This window comes from Pecten maximus, chromosome 7 (genome assembly GCF_902652985.1).
Source record: "Pecten maximus chromosome 7, xPecMax1.1, whole genome shotgun sequence".
NCBI classification, from domain to species: domain Eukaryota; kingdom Metazoa; phylum Mollusca; class Bivalvia; order Pectinida; family Pectinidae; genus Pecten; species Pecten maximus.
This window is the reverse complement of record NC_047021.1, coordinates 35,479,264-35,503,107: the sequence shown is the minus strand read 5'-3', so window position 1 is coordinate 35,503,107 and position 23,844 is coordinate 35,479,264. Positions and strand designations below refer to the sequence as shown.

The 23,844-nt window shown below is 33.7% G+C and overlaps 1 protein-coding gene and 1 long non-coding RNA gene across 2 annotated transcripts; both read left to right on the top strand.

Annotated features, from left to right (window-relative positions):
* The first annotated feature begins 4,568 nt into the window (after positions 1–4,568).
* Positions 4,569–8,002, top strand: LOC117331483. Its single transcript, XM_033890216.1, has 2 exons — positions 4,569–4,737; positions 6,387–8,002. Exons 1-2 carry the CDS (start codon positions 4,601–4,603, stop codon positions 7,225–7,227), a joined length of 978 nt encoding a protein of 325 aa, XP_033746107.1. The 5' UTR covers positions 4,569–4,600; the 3' UTR covers positions 7,228–8,002.
* Positions 8,003–14,564: 6,562 nt separating this feature from the next.
* On the top strand, positions 14,565–15,680 carry LOC117330700. The gene is made up of 3 exons (XR_004533389.1): positions 14,565–14,907; positions 15,273–15,336; positions 15,632–15,680. It is a non-coding gene; the product is annotated as an uncharacterized LOC117330700 (long non-coding RNA).
* Positions 15,681–23,844: the final 8,164 nt, after the last annotated feature.

Here is a 23,844-nt window from a genome sequence, read left to right as displayed (position 1 = left end):
CACCTGTGGCAATTGTTTTCGCAACCTTTGTCTTGGGACATGCGCGCATAGTAGGTACCCAGCACCTAGGACTAGAGGAGTATAATGATTTAATTGTGTACTAATCAAAACGGTCAAGATAAAACGAAATCACCATGTATCATTGAAGCGATACGGCCTGTTTACCATAAGAAGATATGTAGAGCTAGAAAGCCGGAGATTAATCTAATTTCTATCGGGCCCCGAACAGGTTATTTTTGCAGCGAGCAATTCGCAGACGATGTGTAAGCTAAAAGTAGATCAGGTTTCAATATCGATGTCCTGAATAAGGTCGGTAGGAACTGTTTAATGTTTAAAACTCTTAATCTTTTTTTTTTTTTTTTTAAACCATCATTCCAGTTTAGAATATGTTTACCCCTAAGTACACAGGTGTAGCGATAGACCGAATGGAGGTCCTTGCCGATTCAAGAATTGTGAAGTATTAAGGGACAGCGCCGATGTATCACATAATGTGCCAATGTGTGACGACCATATAACGTTAGTTACAATCTCGGCGGAGACAATTTATATCAAGTCAGGAAGAGGTTAGCACATCTCCAAATTATGGCAATGTAGAACAAGAGGACACTTCATGGCGCACGGGCCGACGCATAGTGGAGTTGGGGACTTTGGCCGATGCTCTAAAAGTACATGCACTTTGCGGCAACCAACAATTACTTCAGTATGTACTCCATCTGTCAGATTGTATATTGTTTGGGGAACGTAAGTTCGGCCTTGCGCACTTTACATGTGATATATTGTTATTCAGAATGCGAGGTAGTCAACCATATTCCAACCGCGGCTAGACACAGATCAGAAAAAGGAGGAAACGAATGGGACGTAAACACAAAACTTGCAACATGCATTGATGGTATAAAAGATCTATATAAACTCTCACGAAATTTACGTTGACATTCGACAATTTTTCAAAAACCTAAAACCCGTGAAATTGATGTAGATGTTAAGTGCCTTTTTACTCATATTCTGGATATATTATAAATATTGTATTTAATTAACTGTACTGTAGGCCTATAAAACACGTTTCTTGTGATCGGTCTAGGCTGGAGATTTCACTCCATGGGGAGCTCTCTACCAGGTTCGAGCAGTTTTATAAATAGATCACAACAAAAACGGATGACGGATTGACAAGCACAAATTCGGACCCTTTAAAGAGGCATGTCCGTGAATGAATTGTAACGAGTTGCATAAATGCAAAAAATACATAAACAAAAACCATCAAAAGGCCAACTCTGTTAATTTCTACATCACTACCATGTCAGCAAATTGCGGCGCCCGGGTGTAAAGCTCAAGAGCGTCTTCGTTACCACAGGTGTAAAATACGGAAATGTTTAATTTTCCTATTTAACTATTACCAATCAATCCAATAAGACTTGATTATGTCAAAATATATAATTCCGATAAACTGTGAGATTTACAGTCATTTCGATCGCGGATTTTGCTGTATATGTTGCATAATTCGTGGATTGCGGCATAATTTGGTCATACCCGCCTACAATGTGGGCGAATTAGCAAAACATGAGAGGTGTTTTTCCTGTCAGTTATCCTTGCAAGTTATAGCCAATTTATCATTTTGTTCCGTGGTCGGGTTATTTTCCTTGAAGGACATCATTATCACATCAAAAAAGAGAAAAAATATCCCAACCGTTCTTCCGATCCCGTCTTCGGCGTTCATTTTCTATCGAAATTATCGTTGCCCGGGTGTAAAATTCATCGATGCCCAGGTGTAAGCACCGGCGTCCGGTCAGTACGATTGAACCCGGTGAGTAAAGCCTGGGGTCGCGGTTCGATGACGGTGGAGGCACACTACTTGCTTTTCTGTTACATCGGTTGACCACTCCAAGTGCAAGCTATATGAAAATGAGAGGCTTCGTTGGGGATAAAACCTGGGTTAATGTGTGTTCGGGGCGAACACGTTTGAAAAGTGAGGAATAGTGAGGCAGGTTTTAATTGTAAATAGGGTACATAGTGATTTCAGGTGGGGGAATTTCCATTAAGTCAGTCGGTAGAGCGACGGAGCAGTAAGCAGAGGGTCGCGGGTTTAACCCCTTGTGGCGGCACTAAATTCGCTTTCCTGTTATATATATGAAAATATTGTTGTATCGTCTGCCCTTTTACGTTGTTAGTAGCAAAGAAATATGGCAGTAGAATACTGATGCCATTATTAAGTGCACGATCATTTGGAATCCAACAATGCAAAGTAAAGACAATGAAATTCACATCAGGACAAACAATAAACAAGTCTGTCACTCAACTTGCAGTGTTCGAAAGTAAAGGTGGTCCGATGGCCAGAGGCTATAGAAAACCTGGTCGGTCTATGTAAAATTTCTCAGTGTTGGCCCCAATGGCTATGAAAAGTTTGAGTCCTGACATACATTACAATTCATGTAAACAACATTCCAATATTTTCTGACAAATGATGATATGAAATCCGAGCTTAAAATAGAGGTTTTTTTTAACCCATAATAGCGTGTTATTACTGGATGATGCAAGCGTTTGCGTGACAGTAATGCTACTTTTCAACAATATGTTTACAAAATGGGTCTGTGGAAAAATGACTTGGGCTATGGGATTTCAATTTTCTGTAGACATACTGTCTAAGGAATTTTCATATATACTTTCATGTATAGATGTTTAGATGTAATACATAGTTATGTTACAATGTGTTGTAGCATTTTTTTTGTGTCATTCTTTTAAATTACCCCCCCCCCCCCCCCCCCCCCCCCCCCCCCCTAAAAAAAAAGTCTAAAATCTGAAAATGTGGTAGTATATATGTAACAGGAGCGTACGTTAAACTGCACCCGACTCGCCCTTGTGGACCAACAACCCAGGTTCGATGGGTAACTTGTATCTGTCGTATAGAGAGAAAACAAACGCCTTGAACTACAATTAACACTTTATTAACGATGACATAAACATTTACAACATGAAATTACATATAAACGGACAGCAGCATAGGCCTAGCTATATAATAAACATCCTAACCTAAAACCACCCCCATACCTGTACGACCTAACTAAACCCAACATCCCGACTAATACTTTCGTGTAAATTTGGCAGAGGACTCTATTTGTGTAAACTGTGGTAACATTTGTGAAAATGCGCATCATTTCTTTTTTGAATGTCCAATATATGCTACTGCTCGTGCTGAAATGTTCCAATATTTTAATGATTTAAATATACATGTAAATTTAAATTTGTTATTATATGGTAATGAAAACTTGGCTTTGGAAGTGAATAGTTATGTAATTATGCAAAACAATTGAAATCGGTATTAGTAATTATTTAATTAATTAGTTAATGTTGATCAATTCTGTGTATATATTTATCAACCTCCATAATTAACACTGCTTCAAAGATACAAAACGTCACCACATCAGTTTTATCTTCTTCAAACCGAACCTCTCTAAACAAGTCAAAAAAGGAAAGCTCCATTGTAATGACAACAGTGCAGACAAACTAGTTGTCACAGTTTTAAGATCTTTAAGATAAATTTCATGATTCATGTTTGTCTTGAGTAAAGGAAGGTAGTGATACTGTAACGTTATTTCATTCTACCGGGGTATTTGTATACCTCAATCGGACGACACTATTTGAGAACTGTCCCTGCAGGTAGGGCGTAAGAATTGTACCTGCTGCCCCCAATGCATGTCGTAAGAGGCGACTTAATTTGGGATCTTATCTTTTCTCTTCTTTCTTAACAACTTTCTTCTTCCTAATGTCTCCCTTGACAACGCCTCACTTTTGGCCTTTAGTTGAGCGTTCGCCGCTGCGAGGAAGGCTTTGGGTTCTGTCCCCTGGCAGAGACATACCAGAGTCTTTAAAAAATGGTAGTTGCTGCTCCTGCTTAGCGCTCAGCATACAAGGAGTGGGACGACTGGTTCGCCCGTTGTCAGTATAATGTGACCGGGTGGGGTGTGCTACTGGGTGTCTTCGGCAGTATGCTTCAGTGAGGTAGCACTATAAATCGGCAAAAGTTCCGGCCTATCACAAGGAGACTTAACACGAACATACCGCAGCCTCCTAAAACACGCATACGCACTCACCACACGCATGCATGTCGCACGCACGGGAGGCCGTCCTTAAATGACCGTAGCTGTTAATAGGACGTTAAACAAAATAAACCAAACCAAACTATTTGAGAAGACAATCTCGTGAAACAAAGTAATAAAAAATAACGTGATACATATAAATATGGATTATTTCTTCCAGGCCATCAGTACTCTCCGAAGCTACCAAAGCAACATAAAGGTAAGCAATGAACATTTACTAATGATAATATACTTTATTTCCTGAGCACACTTTTTATCCAGTACAATTCAATTATTTTTGCAAATTAAATTTAGCTTTCAGCTGATGGTATTTTATTTGTAGTTAAATGTTCATTTATATTCTGATAACTTTTGGAAATGGTTCAAGTATTGCTCGTAAAACAGATTTTGAGTTGCAAAACCAATTTTCGTCACAATTTGAATGATTAAAGTCATAATAGTGCATTAGTATGATCTATTCTTGTGTTAACTGATAGGAAACTGCACCAACTCGTGTCCTTGTCGTCACGTACATGCGCAGTGGATCCACGCTAATCGGTGACATATTGCAACGCCATGACAACAGTGCTTATGCATTTGAACCATTGAGATACATTGAAGAAGATATTATGAATAACAATACTGTTACCTTTCTCAACGGAACACGCAGGTAAATAGAGCTCTATTGGCAATGGGAGATCATTAGGTTAACAAAACTACCACCACCACCACCAACAACAACAACAACAACAACAACAATAGCAACAAAACAACAAGTACAAACATATCAAAAACAAAAACAAAACAAAAATTGGACAATATTTTCCATTTTGTTTCCATATTTAATTGTCAATATGTGATAGGTTTAAACATATCCTGAATTGGAAGTTCAATAAACATATTTACAATGTTATGTAGGTCAAAATGGAATTGATGTTGATGTTTTCATAAAGTCAAATCTGGTCAAACAAACACTCGTACAACCTGCTATAGGCACTTGTGAGCATAACGGCATTGTTATTTTGTGCAACATGTCTGATCTACGTGAGCTTTCTTTGTTCTCCTGAAACTTGCATTTTTATTTTTGCCGAAATTAACAGGTAGCTTAATAAAATTGATGTCAAAATCAAGACCCTTGGATAGCCATGATGCATATTAACAATTGGTGAAGTTACTTCTGTTTAATTAACAGAATAGTTATTTACAGGCTGTATAAAATATCACTGGATTTGATATTTAAGGTGAATTTATGACATATTATTGTTGGTTCAATTCTTTTTTTAATGATATATATCGCCATACGCAAACCCTTGCAGAATACAAAAGTTCAGTTACCACGGCCGTATCTCCATTGTTTGCGTTTTTGCCTGAGGTGTCAATCAGATCACCTGTTGTTGGGTCATCAGTCATGCATGTATAATCCTCCTGTAGATAAATTACTCCTAGTATACAAAGTAATAACTACTCACCTCACCTACGTCTACGTGTTTGTGTGTTGTTTTAAATTCATTGTTGTCAAAAGCTACACGCAGCATAAATCAACCGTATACGTGTATATGCAGTATTTGTTTCAAATATAATTTTGCTCATTGTAGGCGTAAGCCTAAGAACGCATGTGAACGACTGTCGTACTGAACCCCCGTTATATCGCAATCCTCGTTGTGCCGCAAAAATCGACACGAGGCAAAAAGGTGGCGTATAACCGTCGACGAGTGTTCATTTTTGGATACCATGCTGGTGTGTTTTAATGGTTAATGAAAAGGATTAAATAAAAAACAAAACAAAACTGAAAACTTTGAAACAGTTTCTTTCTCCTCTGTACATAAATCATGGTCTGGGATCACGTGATCTGACGTTGTTAACTATCGCGAAAACGAAAGCCACCACTAGTTGTGAAAGGGCTTTTATTGCATGTCTGAACTTTACGTGTAGAAATAAATATTCTATAATTATGGCTACTCATGCAATTCCGCAGACGCGTTATGAAACAAATGGTCATCACAAAAGTACATACCTCTACAGATAATGCTGAATATTGTTGTTTTTTTTGTGTGATTTTTTTCCGGATAGCATCAGAGAGTTATTTATACATTAGATACCTGTGCAAATATATACATGATTTATTTTACATTAGTGTACCTTCCGTCTTATTATATTGATCATTTTGTTAAATGACCATTTAAGTTCTATTTTGTTATTATTGTAATTGTTGGTTTGTTTTTTTGCTTATTTGTTTTGTTTTGTTTTTGTTTTTTGTTGTTTTTTTAATGCTTTTTTGACATTATTGTCTCATATTATTTTTTTTATTATTTTATATAGATTATACGCCAGAAATGAATCAACATTGTTATTTGCGGACATGCTGTATCGCTGGTTTACTTGTGATGTTCAAAAAATCAACATCCGGGATCTTCAGAGCAATATGCTGCTGTACTCTTACTCTTACCCATTCCACTACTACTGTGTAAGAAGAGGAATCGACAGATTTAAGAATTCAGCATGGACACAAGTTAGAATTCATATCATCAAAATGTGTATCGAACATCTTACAAGACCTTGTCGTTCGAAAAAAGTTATGATCATAAAAACTATTCGCTTAGAAATGGCATCAGTTAAATTGTTACTAAAATGGCTGCCAGGACTGAAAGTTGTACATCTATTACGGGATCCAAGAGGGAAATTGTCATCTGAACTTAAACTAGACGAAAACAGATGGTCATCTATCGACTCTATAGCGTCTTTACATTGTAATCGGATGTTCTCTGATGTCGTCCAAGCATATCGGTTAAATAAACATTATCCTAACACAATCAGAATTCTCCGTTATGAACGCTTCTCAAATGACCCAATAGACAAAACAAGAAAGATGTTTAGGTTTTTAAATCTAAACTTTACAACAAAAATACTTGAATATGTAAAATCCACCACTTTAAATGAAAGTGTAAGAGAGAACTGTTACTATTGTATTAAAAGAACCAACGCTGGGCTGGCGTCTACTAAATGGAGGGTAGACTTACCACACCCCCATGTTCAGCGGATAGACAGACAGTGTATGAAACTGTACAGAATCGTGGGGTTTGTGGCCATGAAGGATTCAAACAGTCTTAGGAACTTATCCATACCTAGTCAAGTGGCTTCATTGAAATTCATGACTCTCTAGTTATACCAGAAAACATATACTCATTAATGTGCTTAGTTATCCTGCATGACTTGGTAAATAGCATGCTTCATGACATTGAGACATTGTGACAAAATATAGTTCAAAGTGATAGAAAATATAAAAACTAATTCAAAAGATATCAAATCAATTGTTTTATCTAAATATGTATTCAAGTTGATATTATTTAGAAAAATTATATCCTCAAATTATAATTATTTGATAAATGTCCAATGAATACAACCAAGATTACTACGCGTTGAGCACTCAATCCAAAATAGCTTGTCTTGTAGACCTAATGAGGGAACGCCATGACTTACTTTGTTGTCCTGATGATTGAATATCATCACTCATGTAACAATAAATTCATTATGTTCACTGTCACTATCGGAGATTACTTTGAATCCTTTAGATTTTCTTCCGTCTGACTTTGAACTCGGAGACCCGATCAAGTATCTTGGTATTTTCCAATCCTTGTTTTGATTGGTCAATACAGCAAAAAATTGATATTTTTTTCACTAGTGTAAAAAATGATATCAAAAGTGTGTTATTTTTTTACTTATTTAGTCCGAACTTCATTATATCATTAATATGTCGCTTGTTTGAATAGTTGATTAAACCATTTATCAATTAATATTATTAGTGTTCTGGTAATTGCACTAGAATAACCTAACTCTATTAAGTGAATACAAACATGTAGGTAAATAAAAAGGTAGATCACTATTACATGTACATTACCAATAGTATTAGGAATGTTCTCGTATCATATTGTACAATTAAAAACTCACTAAAATTACATTTTGTTTTTGTTTTGCTGGGCTTGTTGGCCAGTGAAATGTCATCTTGATACATAGTCTCTTTGTAGTAGCTGGTGGCAACTTCACACAACATATGGGAGGCCCTTCGCATGCATTCCACAACAAAGCAAGGTAGTGTGTTTTACCCCCGAATACAGCAAAAACAACACAGGGATGCCCTGAGACCTGAGATACACAAACCTCTCTTTTTAGGGTCGAACACTCACTTCAGATCTTTTCCCGAAGTAACAATATTTGATGATATGAAGACTCGCTGTCTCTTCTACTCATATCACTTGTGGAAAAGTTTATTCGTATTGTTTTACGTATAAAGGCATACACTTAAGCAATAAGCAAACAGCCTACGAAAATGAAAGCCCTCGCCTCAATTTCGTAAACAGTATACACACATCATGTTATAGACAAGAATGTCAACTTGAATGAATAATGTTATAGGTACAATCAGCTGCACAATAACAAAATGATAAATAGTATGATAGTTACAACAGATATACACTTTGTCACAATAAAATTCTATAAGTTTGATTATATACACATATATTTAGGTATGTCAATGAGTCCTTTTGCCATGTCATAGGCCAATTATAATTTTAAGGATCATTAACTTAATTCCAACTAGCACATGTGGATCAACTTTTGCAGTGTAAAGTCCGCTCAGCATCTAATTCAATGTATGCACATCTATATCAGTATATGGCTTTGTGTTTAGATAGCGAATATGTTGTCAATGACCTATTGTGTTTTGTTATACTCAGCATATTTTTGTTTGATAACCCCATTGTCTTTTCGTCACTAAAAGTCATTGGTATATCAACATCTGTTCGGTTCAAACTAGAGTACGCCTTTATTGTGACTGGGTTCAGGATGTCTATCAAGCATTATTTGATATGTTTATGCGTACTTATATTCCTATGTACACTTTTCTTTTGTGATTCTTTCATACCATGAACGTCTTCATCTGATGCTGGACTTCAGAAGAAAAGGTAAACTTTGGAATCATTTAAAAAAGAAATATAAAATGTTATAGTATTGTAATAAATTTATTCATCACATAACTAATCCGTTCTAACATGTCTTCTGGATATAAAAAAAGTATTGTCATATACATTTTTAATAATACTCTTGTGACGTCATAACAATATATGACGTCAAAAGGCTCGTAGAAAATCAAATTATTGAACTCGTTTATCAAATTCCATTTTGCATAGCCACTTATATACGAGCCTCTTCTTACGTTTAGATTTTGTCATATATTGTTACCTTTCAAAGTCGACTCCTTTTAAAATGTATCAAAATTGAATAAAAGTGATCTGAGTACATAATTATATACTATTTTCTGCTTAAAAATAATCTATGTATTCAAATATTCTTCTTGTCAATATCCAATGATGTGATGTGTTGTAAGCACATTTTTTTTAAAAATTGTTAATTATGGAAAATACAAACTAAATTGAATATCTACATTTATATTTGATATCTTTTAACGATACATATCAGACTGATTTAACTATAGTTCAATTATAAAGTTGATATCTCCAATCAGATTTCCCCGTCGTCTTACTTTATTTTGAAGATTGATTTAAATAAAAGTTATATGAAAAAACGAGAATTTAATGAAATATGACAATTGAATTGATAAAAAGGTAATACGCATTCATATCACTTATAATAGCATTTTGGTGCGCATTTATATGAATGGACCAGTAAAATAAAATTTATTCAATTTCTCAATTTCAGGCCATCAGAAACGGAATTTTTCGAAGCCAGATGGCCAAGGTAAGGTTAAATATATTGTCAATAACCAGTTTTATGACACATTGCAATCAACAATTTTAGTTGTATCAGAAATTTGTGAATATGAGATAACGATTTCCATCGTTTTTGTTTTGTTGTTGTTTTGGTTTTTTTTTTTTTTTATGTTTTTTTTTTTGCTTTGTAATGGTCTACTCAAATATAATCCGAAAAACAAACAGAATCTAGAATTCAAAAACCGACTTGGTGAATCAAAATTTAAATGAAATATTCAAATTCCAATTTTGAATAAGAAATTGTATAAAACAGAACGGTTGATTATTACAGTTTGTTTGCATCTTAAGAAAAGCAACAATAATCAGAAGGTACAGACTTCTAAACAAAATCGATAAAATTATCAACAAAAATACGGACACAAAGCCAAAGTAAAATTCTTCTTTGCGGACACAAGCCATTGTTATTAAAATCCAAGTAAGGAATTGCCTAAATTTGAACAAGTTTAGCGCCACAACGTCTTCTACATTCATTTTAACTATCGTAGAACACCTAGACCGTCCTCATCACATCACACAAGGATATAGACTCTGATGTCGACCATAAGTCTTATCTAAATTGTATATTCGATATTTGTCAATAATTCGTTAACATCTATCACGTAACTTTGATATAAACCTTGATTTTGTTGTCAGATAACACAAGTGATTCGTTCCTTTCATTAATTTATTGATTTCATTTATAAATTTATTTATTTATTTATTTATTATAAATAATATTTATTTATTTATTTATTTATTATAAATAATATTTATTAATTAATTTATTATAAATAATATTTATTTATTTATTATATGTAATATTTACTTACAAAATACTACTGTTTAGTTTATCTTTCTGATGTAGTGGTAAATACTGGGCCAACCCGTGTGCTTGTTCTAACGTACATGCGCAGTGGATCCACGATCATTGGCGACATTTTACAACACCATGGCAACAGCACATATGCATTTGAGCCGTTGAGATTCATTGAAGAATACGTTCGGACTGGAAAGGGAGTCGATTATCTTAACGGAACACGCAGGTAGGCTATCATCTTTCCCAGTCTAATTTGGAAATCTAATACATATCTAAGTAGCAGTAGTTTTCTGCAGGATAGTAGCACTTCAAAATAGGCAAAGTGATGAAGTTGATATCCCTTTGAGGAGATTCCCTCTTAAAGTCAAATTGTTACAAGATGTTTGAAATGTATAAGTAGGCATTATTTGGGTTTATTTTCTTCATAAGACACAAGAAATTAGCACCTTTCAATGCAAATTAAAAGTTAAAAACAGCGGAACCAAAATACATTAAACTGTGTTATACAGCTGTTTCGTCGTTCTAAGATTTGTCAGTGATGTTAGGGACATCACACAGCTGTTTCGTCCCCATAGAGCCTAAAGGTTGATACATCGGGAGGCGATTGATGAAGCTCAAAAGGTCTAAATCCGGAATAGTCTATTTTCAAACTATTGGATTTCAAAAGAATGTTATTAAACCTATCATGTATTCTTGCTGGTTTCGTCTGATTTTTAGACAGTGGATTACGTTTATTTACTTAATATTTAAATATGTGAAACGGCCTTGAGAAGATACCGTGCCAAATTGAGGTGCAAAATGTATTTTCGAGTTTCAATGTTTAATTGTTCTTGGTATAACTAAGTTAACTATAAATTATTTAATAAAAGTTTTATTCATTTTAAAAGTTAAAAGCAAGAACTTGTATGAACATTCATTCTTTTATAATGTTAATTTATTCATTTATCTGTTATAATAATATGATTAGTACATTTAAATACAAATGTAGCAATTTATATATCATGTGCCGAATAATTAATACATGCATAATTATGGATATTAATCATTAATCATTCATATGAATATAAATGCAATATAACTTACATTGTCGATATTAGTGGTGACATGTTTTCAAACACGGTATATGTCGCTTGCATACTTAACTGCGCTGTAGCGTAATTTGGAGCTCGTGAATGTTAGATTTATTACAAATAAGTAAACTATCTTTTCCACAGGAATTATGACAAGAAGGATTCAAGCTGGGTCTTAGTGGACATGCTGTATCGCTGGTTTACCTGTGACATAACGAGGATTAACATCATGGACCTCACTAGTAGCATGATACATGCTTCCAATACTTACTCAAATTACTACCAATGCGTTAATGCAAAGAAAGGGGTAGTTCATGCATCGATGATGCAAAGAAGGAAATGCATTTATCAATGTATGAAACTATTAAAAGAACCTTGTGATTCGGGAAGAGTTGTTATAGTCAAGACCATCCGTTTAGATATGGCTTCAGTGGACTCATTGCTTACATTGTTGCCAGGGTTGAAAGTTATTCATTTACTCAGGGATCCAAGAGGGAAGCTGTCATCCGAACTTAATCTTGATACCAGAGGATGGTCATCACTTTCATCGCGAGCAAATTCAGTGTGTCATCAAATTCAATCTGATATTATGGAAACTTATAGGTTATACAAAGCACATCCATATAGTATTCGAATTCTCCAGTATGAACACTTTTCAAATGATACAATAGAAAAAACTAAGAATATTTTTCGCTATTTGAATTTGACGTTTACAACAGAAATGTTAAGACATGTAAAACGATTAACTTTACAAAAGAAATTACGGAATGATTGTGTTTGGTGTGCTAAAGAGACTAATGCGAAACTAACGTCTTTGAAATGGCGGTTAGACATGGATTACAAGAATGTTGAACAAATTGATCAAAACTGTAAGGATCTTTATAGAACTGTTGGATATGTGCCAATGAATGACACCAGCAGTCTTAGAAATCTGTCGATCCCAGCACAGGTTGACACATGGATAAATCATATGTCACTCTAGTCACATAGGAAATGCCGAATTTGCGAATTATTACCTTTTTAAATTTCATTTATGTTGTAGTTTAGCAAACACAAATCTTAAATAGTGTAAAGATGATAATATGCCCTAAAAACTCGAAAACAAGCCGACCCAAAAGGCTTATCTTAAAAATAAGCCTGTAGTTGCTTACGAGTAAAACTGACTTTAGAATAAGCCTTGGATGAAAATAAGCCTTTCTTGAAAATATATGATATAATGATCAGATTATATAAATCATGACCAGAAGGTCTGATTCGAAAAGATAACAGGTGCGCATTTCTATTCCGATAAAAAAAATCATGTACTCTAATGCAACGAAATTAAGTGGATGACACATTTATCATCGGTTTGTATATAGGTAATTGTTACCTCATGGACCGTAGGAGCTCTGGATTTGTCATTTTTCATCATATTGTACAAAATAAAGTTAAGTGGATCATTACCATATTAAACAGCATCAAAAGTTAGCGTCATTCGAAAGTGGTTTGGTTTGGTTTGGTTTATTTTGTTTAACGTCCTATTAACAACTTAGGTCATTTAAGGACGGCCTCCCGTGTGTGCGACATGTATGCGTGTGGTGAGTGCGTATTTGTGTTTTGGGAGGCTGCGGTATGTTTGTGTGAAGTCTCCTTGTGGTAGGCCGGGACTTTTGCCGATTTAAAGTGCTACCTCACTGGAGCATACTGCCGAAGACATCCATCATCACACCCCACCCGGTCAAATTATACTGACAACGGGTGAACCAGTCGTCCTACTCCTTGCATGCTGAGCGCTAAGCAGGAGTAGCAACTGGTCTGTGTTCACCTTCTATAAAAGAAAACAAGCCGCTGTATGTTATTTTCAAGGTTTTAGGGTATATGTGTATGGTATAATTATATCAATTATATTCAATAACGAATATGATAAATCTAATAACTTTGTTGTACATTTAAGTAAATCTGTTTCACAAATTAAAAAGGTTGATCAATATCATTAATTAATTTGATGAATAAACTTGCTGAAAATCGCTTGGAGTTGTTTCGATATAATAGCATACATCATTACATGTAAATCTTCTTCACCGGGGACATTCGTGTTTAGACGATTTCAAACAAATGCAGAAAACCACAAATTTACAAAACTTAGCGCCTATACCTGATACTGTACGTGTTCACAAAATAACACAGATAAGAAATAATACATACACAAAATAACATTTACACAAAATAACACATACACCAAATAACCATTTACACAAAATAACACATACACAAAATAACATTTACACAAAATAACACATACACAAAATAACATTTACACAAAATATCATTTACACAAAATAGCATTTACACAAAATAACACATACACAAAATAACACATACACAAAATAACGCATACACAAAATAACATTTACACAAAATAACATTTACACAAAATAACACATACACAAAATAACATTTACACAAAATAACACATACACAAAATAACATTTACACAAAATAACACATACACAAAATAACACATATACAAAATAACATTTACACAAAATAACACATACACAAAATAACACATATACAAAATAACATGTACACAAAATAACACATACACAAAATAACACATACACAAAATAACATTTACACAAAATAACATTTACACAAAATAACACATACACAAAATAACATTTACACAAAATAACACATACACAAAATAACATTTACACAAAATAACACATCCACAAAATAGCATTTACACAAGATAATGCATATACAAAATAGCACGCAAAATACCACGTAAACAAAATAGCACTTTCAACAAAATGTAACAAGGTGAATTGTACATACTTTGTATTTACTATACATTGTATATGTTATTGGTTTCCTAATGCTTAGTATAGTAGTCGTGGATCACATGATAATCACGTGATCTCGAATATTTTGTATACGCTATATTAGTGTCATTTTTACGAGTTAGTTTTATTAACATTTCTAATATAATTCAGATCATCATTGATATGTACTAAAATTAAGGAAAATGTAAAACATTAATTTCCGGAACCTTCCGATCTATTTTTGACCAATCGGGTTGGAGCGGTCAGTTTAAATACAAGGCCTTTGTTACTGGTCAGTACAATATCAGACAGCTGACAATCAACAGGTGGATCAAGTTTTCAAGTTTCTCCAGTAATCTATTCCGGATCAAAATATATATAATTGTGAGTAATACATCTATTTATGATTCAGTATAAGTATTTGCAAAATAGTTAGTAGATATAGAGACCATTAGATCGTTTTGTAAATTCGTTTTAGCTATACATGTATTTGTGTTGATTTCTATTTATATGTGGTGAATTATATTTATAGATATAAAGCTCATTGCAAGTGTCTATGAGTATATTAATTACCTGTATATGATAACACACGTGATGGTGTAATGGATAACACCGAAGCTTTATAATTGAATCCAAGTCTCGTATTTATGACATCGAATCCCGGAGACTAGTAAATTTTATTTATGTTGTATTTTATAATATTGAAATGTACATTTACTCACATGTTAGTGTGTGATTTGTTATCACAGGTTGTTGAAATCAATTCACAACAAGAAAATGTAACGGTGAACTCCCATCTTTACCTTACTTAGGGTGAGTTATACTGTTGTATTAGATTACGTTAAATACTATTGTCGTATTATAACATACTGTCACTCACAGGGTATTTTATGACAGGTATATAAGTTCATATGTAATCTGAACGTACATGAAATGAACGAGTATATGTAAGTGTATGAATAACTTGATTAATGTAATTTAGTGAATGCAATTACATTATTATCAAAATGTTATCATTTACCATTCTTTTATTATTTTTATCATGAATAATTGATTTGTCAAATATATTGTCTGCGAGGAACTGAATGTTTTTCTAATATGTTTGCAGACAAATGCCAGAAAACACGTGATGGACAATAAATAACATGGAATGAAAACATCTTGTGTATGTGATTTTTACATGTGACACACAAAAAAATACATGCACAAATAACACATACACAAAATAACACATGTACATACACAAAAAATATATACACAAGATAATACATACACAAAATAGTATATACACAAAAGACCACACCCACAAATAATACATAACAAAATAACAAATACACAAATAAAACCAACACAAAAAACCAACATTTACACAAAATAACATATACACAAACTAACACATACACAAAATACCACATACACAAAATAACACATACATAAGATAATACATATACAAAATAGCACATACACAAAAGAACACACCTACAAAATAACACACACACAAATAATACATATACAAAATAACAAATACACAAATAAAACATATACACAAAAAATACATTTACACCAAATAGCAAATACACAAAATAACACACAAAATAATACATACACAAAATAATAATATGTAAAATAACCCATAAACAAAATAACACATGTAATACACGACACACACATACAAAATGCTTGTGATAGAACCTCACAAATTAAATCATTCTAGGTTTGTATCTAAATAAAGCACTAAGAGCAAACAATAGTAGCTATTCCGTATGTGAACGCACTGTGCCAGAACGCTACAGCACACAGTAATTACTTGACGTCCGATTCGATAATGATAGACAAAGGCAGTAAGTACACGCTTTACTTACTTTATTGATTTAGCCATAGCCCTTTAACACAACTACGTCATATCAGCTATGGATGATCAAACGCTCTTAATATATATTCTCTTTACTGCTTACTTTATGTAAGGTAGAGATGGATTCGGTTATATTTATTTTGTTTAGCGTTCTATTAACAGCCAGAGCCATTTAAGGACGTGTCATATTGTGAAGGTGAAGGAAAGCCGGTGTACCTAGAGAAAAAACTACCGGCCAGGGGTCAGTACCAGGCAACTCTACCACGTCGGTTTCGAACTCGCAACCCAAAGTGTCGGGACAATTTAACCACTCAACCACCGCGACCCCTAATGAGATGGAATTAAGCAAAATACACAAATGCTTTATATCACTGATATTGTTTATGGCGTGTGGAATCTTGAGCATTTTCACACTTTTAGAAAACAACAAACATTTTCAAGCATGGAAAGGTTCAAAATCCGTGGAATATGTCAGGGGTAAGTTTGTTATACCAATCACATACTCAATCGGCTTGATTAATTTGAAGATTGATATACATTATTCCTTTTGTCAATTTCCATAAAGTTAATTTTCAGTATTATTTTGCTTAAGGATAAGCTTTTAACATTGTACTGTAACATGACATATTTCTTTATAACTAATGTTCTTTGCCTGGATTTTTTGTTTTATTGATGAAGTTATGAAATGTATGTAAGGATGCAGATTGTCTCTCACAAATGCATCAATCAAGGTCCTTTCCCTTGCTAATACATTAACTTCATCTTTTGTTTGAACCCAATGCCTTTATATGCAACAATTTTAAAAGTTTTACGGTTATACATGCATTTTATACCAATAATTTTGCATAAAGTGATTTTTTTTATTAATGTCATTTTAATCAAATCCTAATTAATAAAGATTCACAATATCATTCATTATCAGACAGGCAATCTACACCTAGTACTATATCCCGAAAGGAACCGAGTCACCGGAAGGTCCTCATTTTGACGTACATGCGCAGTGGGTCGACACTACTTGGAGATATTCTTCAACATTACCCTAACAGCTTCTATGCATTCGAGCCCCTACGGTTTATAGATGAAGACATCAATAAAGCGAAAAACATTTCTTTCTTAAATGGCACAACAAGGTATTTTGATGTGGATATAAGTAGTTCTTCTTAATCCGGGTCTTTTACTGCATATTGTCGTCGTTGTCGTTGTTGTTGTTGTCGTTGTTGTTGTTGTTGTTGTTGTTGTTGTTGTTGTTGTTTTGTTGCTGTTTGGATGTTATCATTTTTCCTTGTTTATTTTCTATCCTACTTGAATCGTGTGTATTTATTTTGTTTTTCTTATCTTCCAGGTATCTAAACATATCCGACTTTAAAAGAATTCACGCAGAAATGGTGTACTGTTGGTTGACGTGTGATTTCGACCATATCAATACTAAAGACTTACAAAGTCGATTTATCGGATGGTTTTCTAATAATTTATCCAAGTACGCGGAATGTCTCAAGTCGCAATTTTTAAGCATGAACATTTGTATAGCCTTACTTAGAAACCAATGTCACAGTGCCACAGTCAGGATAGTGAAAACAATCAGAATGAAGATGGAATCAGTGATCTTATTGATGAAATGGTTACCGGAACTGAAAGTAATTCATCTACTTCGGGACCCGCGAGGCAAAATATTATCGGAGTCAGGAGCCAGAATATCGCCATTGCTTTCGTATGTTGGATTAACAACCCGAACGTGTGGACGTATTTTGACTGATACAAAAGTTACAGATTACCTAAGGGCGCTATATCCGAGTAGAATCAGGGTATTACTGTATGAAACCCTTGCATTAACTCCAATTGAGACGACTAAGAAGATTCACACGTTTTTAGATATGGAATATTCAAATTCAACTATTAATTTAGTGCGTGAGTTTACTCAATCGGGTGGTAGCGAAGACTGCACATGGTGTACCAAAAGAACCAACTCTAGTGCTAGAGCGTATTTGTGGAGATCAACTATAGACTTAGGACTAATGGCCTTAATAGATAGAAAGTGCTCATTTCTTTATAGAAAAGTAGGATATGTTTCGCTTTTTCCTCCAGAACAAATAAGAAACATAAGACAATCATTAATTGTTCGAACCATTTTCACGAAGGGTGCCTTATAAACATATATAATTCTTTATTCAACCCTGTTTGTTACTCTTGTATCTCATCGGAAGAGTACAATAAATTCTATTGTTTAATTATACTGTTTTTATTATCAATTTACCCCCGTTTTTGTCCTTTCGTCTCAATTGACAGTGTACATGGGAGGCTATTTTATTATATTAACATCTGAGCAGAATATGTAACTTTCATCAAATGTTTAGTATCAGGCCAAAGTCTCATCAAAACCCCTAATTTAAGGAAACTTCTTAACTCAAATTTTTCCTTAAGAAAGCATTCCAGATTTCAAGGACGGTTCCTTAACTAAAGAAATAATGATAAAACTAGGGTAATATTTAAACTTGGCATAGGCGTGAATTAGTTAAATTTCAACAGAAACGTGGGACGCGTAATTATTTTATTTATTCATTTGTTTCTTTATTTATTTATCTTACTGTCAATTTGTAGGTAATACGTAAAGATGTAAATATCTTGTGTGTCTTTTGTTAAATCCTTTGGTGCTATTGTAATGTATACACATGAATATTTATTCTCATGCCGATATACCTGTGTTATATGGTAGCCAGTATGTTTATTGAGGTATAAGCGGTGAACCAATCATTAAAGTGATAATCATTAGCATTGGCACAATAGCCCCTAATTAAGGACACGATATTTCAATTTTATCAGCAAATTTAATCGTATATGCCCGCTCGGGCTTATATACAGTATAGCCAACAAAGAAGTCTTCTAATGTGGCTCACAAACATTACACCCAAAACGCGATCGGTCAAAACGTACGTGCTTGATTCTCGGACACAAATCAAGGCACACATTCGTGAGGTAACATTCGAACATTATAGTTTTTGACAATTCTACATATATATCGACCGAATATGATTTGAGACTTGACATCTTCATATTCTTAGAAGTTTAAAGGCAATATCCTTACTGTAATTTTGTAAACGTTCTTATGAATGTGAGATATTCTTCTCGTTTCCGTGATGGATTGTGTTATGTTTCGGACTTGCTTTATGCTTTTGGTGACTGCAACTGTGTTATTGATATTCGGTCTTCTACTCCTTGTCCGCTCTGATGGGTTTATCCGTGTTGGCCCTCTAAAGTTCCAGATTCCCTATGGCCCAGGTATGTCATTCATACGTTTTTTATCGTCGGTAATTATCTAATCATTTAATGTATTTATTGTTTTCAAATCATACACGAGGGATGCACACATATATTTTATCCGTAGTCTACATGTCACTTTTTATACATACCACTTGTATTTATGTTTTTAATATTGAAAATAATGATATTTGTTGAGGATAAGGCTTTTGCACATTTCCGCTGGATTGTCACATACCTTAAACTCTTACCCTCAGAGAATCTACTCTCAATTTGAATTGAAAGTTGCTGATAACCTGTGTCTTTCTTGCAATGCATGAAGTGTATCGTTCAAATATTATCATTCATAACAAACATGACACATTTTTTATGCATTCAAGATATTTAAATTAAGAAAGCCATTATGTAAATGCTAGATACATAACTTAACTAAATCAAGCATTATCAGGTGACAACGGGGGGAAAGACCAATAACATGACAAAGACAGCCTAAATGCAAAACTGGTGATTTTCTCAGAATAGTGAATAGTTCAATCCAGTATTTAAAATATTATAAAACATGATTTGTTGGAGGTTAAATTAATCTAACAGATTCTTCAATTCTTACTTTTTAACAAGTGAAATGAAAAGCGTATTTTAATGGGAAAGGGCTGCATGGCGGTTTCGTCATCTAAGCTAGAACAAGTGAGTTAATTCGTTAAACTCAATGCTATATCAAATATTTGTTTTCTCATTTTACTTCTATTATAATGCTTGTAACGTGGCTTATATGTATACTACATCACTTTGATTTACCTCTTACAGAAAGATACCATTTTAGACTACAAAATGAAAGTGTACCAGTTCTCATTTTCACCTACATGCGAAGTGGTTCGACCTTGACCGGCGATATATTGCAACATCACCCTAGAAGTTTTTATGTGTTTGAGCCACTCCGTTATATTGACGAAGACATCGACAAGGCCCGAACGATCAGTTTCTTGAATGGAACTACAAGGTACATGTATATGTAATTCATGTTAATCCTTCACATTTTTTCAGCACTCTTCATCTCATGTGCCTAACTGCAGGTGAAACTCAATCAGGTACTATTTATACAGCATGCTAAACTAAGTAATTCCAACATTTGCAAGTTAGAAATGTTATGTACGGTTTGATGTACTTTTCTGTATTGGTATATAACATTCATTGAAGAATTACACAAGAAAAATTATCAGATCGTGAAAAAGGTCATGTCCTCTATATTGAAATCATATTTCATTTTGACTTTTAAAGGAAAACTATGCAATATCATTTGTTTGCTTGTTTGTTGAATGGTGAGGAGTGTATTTTTTAAACGGAGGCATTCAATTTGCACAGATCACTTATCATCACTTTGATGGCATCAGTGTGTTTCTGATCCCGCCTCACACAATGTGTGTTTCATCACACATTAAAGGGGCATTCCTTCGTTCGGACATCAGAAACTTGCATAATTTATATTGATGAAATCTGCATCCGAACGATGATTGTCTGCGCCTACATGTAATGAAATTAACGCCGAAATGTACAAGAAAGGGGCGTGTCGTATACAAATACCGTGTGTCTTTGCGGTAATTAGTGATACATCGGGTCGAATTAAGAATAATCAGGATTAATATAAAGATTATAACTTTTATTATTTGGAAAAAGTACGTATTTTCTAGTATGTTTAATTTTGACGACCTAAATTTTACCAAACGAAGGAATGCTCCTTAAATAATAAGACGATATTTATCAATTTGCTTTTTTTTAATACAACAGAGAGATTCGGAAACAACAGAAGATATGGTTTCACGCTGAAATCATGTACCGATGGTTAACCTGCGACTTCCACCTGGTGAACGTAAGAGATTTGACTAGCCGATTTATGGGACCTTTCTCTACATCTTCGCAAAAATACGCCAAATGCATTCGTGAAAACACAACTACTCCCGAAACGGTAAAGAAATGTCTATATCTATTGGAGAGGCCTTGTGCTAATAGTGAATTAAGAATTGTTAAAACTATACGAATGTCAATGGAATCTGTGCGTCTGTTACTGCAACGGCTCCCAGACTTAAAAGTAATCTATCTTATTCGGGATCCAAGAGGGAAGCTTGCGTCTCAGATAGTAGCATATGGTCAAAAATGGGGCGATGTGATTGAACTGGCCAAAGAAACGTGTCGTCGGATGATGAAGGACATTAAAATCATGACTGAACTGAAGCATGAATATCCGGATAGAATTGGTCTACTACTGTACGAGATGTTAGCCAAAAAACCAGTTGAGACGTCAGGTCGAATTTTTGATTTCTTGAATATTAATTTCACTAGAAGTATAATGTTGTCCATAAGGAGTCTAACATCAGGAATCCCTGGCAAAACAGATAGGTGTACTTGGTGTTCGAAGAGAGGTAATTCAAGATTAATAGCTTACAAGTGGAGAACAAAAACAAACATGTTACATCTGGAGTACATTGACCAAACTTGTACTGACGTCTATGCAAAGGTGGGATATGTTCGTTTCAAAGATTCGCATGACTTTCGAAGATTAAGTTTACCGATGATTGAATATTCACCTTTCACCGAGGATGCGTTATAGTGATAAGAGAAAGTATTTTCACTGAATATGATTTCTGCAGATTCTTAATGACAACTGATCACAAAACGTGTTTCTTTGATGCAAATGTGTTCTTTATTCCCAGTTATTATGATTCAAATGTAATAGTTCATAATGAATGCATCAATACGGATATTGCATCATTGTCTTCCATAAAAATTTTGATATTCAATATGGCGTCAGTTAGTTTTAAGATATGTCCCATTTAATGTATTTACTGTATATCACAAGATTTACGAGAATATCATTTTACTTTCCTGTACAGAGAATTAAAATTCGGACGAGATTATGATGAAATCCAGATGGGAGGCCTTTCGTATAACTTATATTAAATAATGTACGATGTTTCCAGAATAAAATTATAACCACGAGGAGTGTTTATGTTTTAAAAGTAGATGACTACTGATAAATACTTGCCATACACATGAATTGAACAAAATATATAATCATGAATATATATTTGCTCAATTTTACCATTGTAGTGTTACCAAATTTAGAAATTTAGATTGTGAATTATGCATGGCACATCTCTGACAAAGAGTATAATTATGATCAATTGAAAAATTTCAATACAATACATGTACCTTTAGTCACATACTTTCTACATTGATCATAAAATTAAACAGAAAAAAATTCAGGCTTGCCAGCAATCACTTTTAGGACGCTTTATCTTAAAAAAGTTTTTTATATACATGTAGTTCATATAGCAGTAGACACCAATGGTAAGCTGCTTTGCCCTGCTTTCTGGAACACAGGACATAGATAATAATGTTGGTGTCCTTTTATGCATTTTGTGGCGAGTGATAGTGTTACTTTAACATTCATATTTATTTCATATTTATTTATCTTTATTCATTTACTTATTTATTTATTTATTTATTTAACGGGAGTTACGTCCGCTCCTACGGCCCTATGGACTTTCAGCTGACGAGTTCATATTCATGATATTTTAGCAGGAGAGACCAAACTTTGAGAAAATAAGGGAGGTAGCCGAGAACCCCCACATTATATAGGTAAAAATGACGCAAATTAAAGCTTCTCATGTTTGACATTATATTTAACAAACAGTACTGGAATACAGCATATTTCATTACAACATATTCTTATTTTCTTAAAATTCATTTATGTACATTAAGAACAATGCTGTGGTAATTATATTATCGATTTACAATGCAAATATTCGATCATTTATTGTAAAAATAAGGTATAAACATTTAAAATAATTATTAAACATTCTGACCGACAAGACATTTTTTTTTATCACGATTCATTAATATATGCAATACATATATGTATATACAACATTTTTTTATTTACAAATATTGCAGTCATATAACAAAACAACATCACAAAAATCAGACATTTTCACAGTCGTTCGTGAAGTAAATTTAAAGATTTATTATTATAACAAAACAACATCACAAAAATCAGACATATTCATTGACGTTGATAAAGTAAATGTTAAGATTTAATATTTTAATTATTTATAAACTTGCTGAATTTAACTGTGTCGCGAGAAATAGAAATTGATATTAATATTTTCATGAAAGTACACTGAATTTAATAGTAGCACTTGCGATGTTTTCCCCTTGTTAGT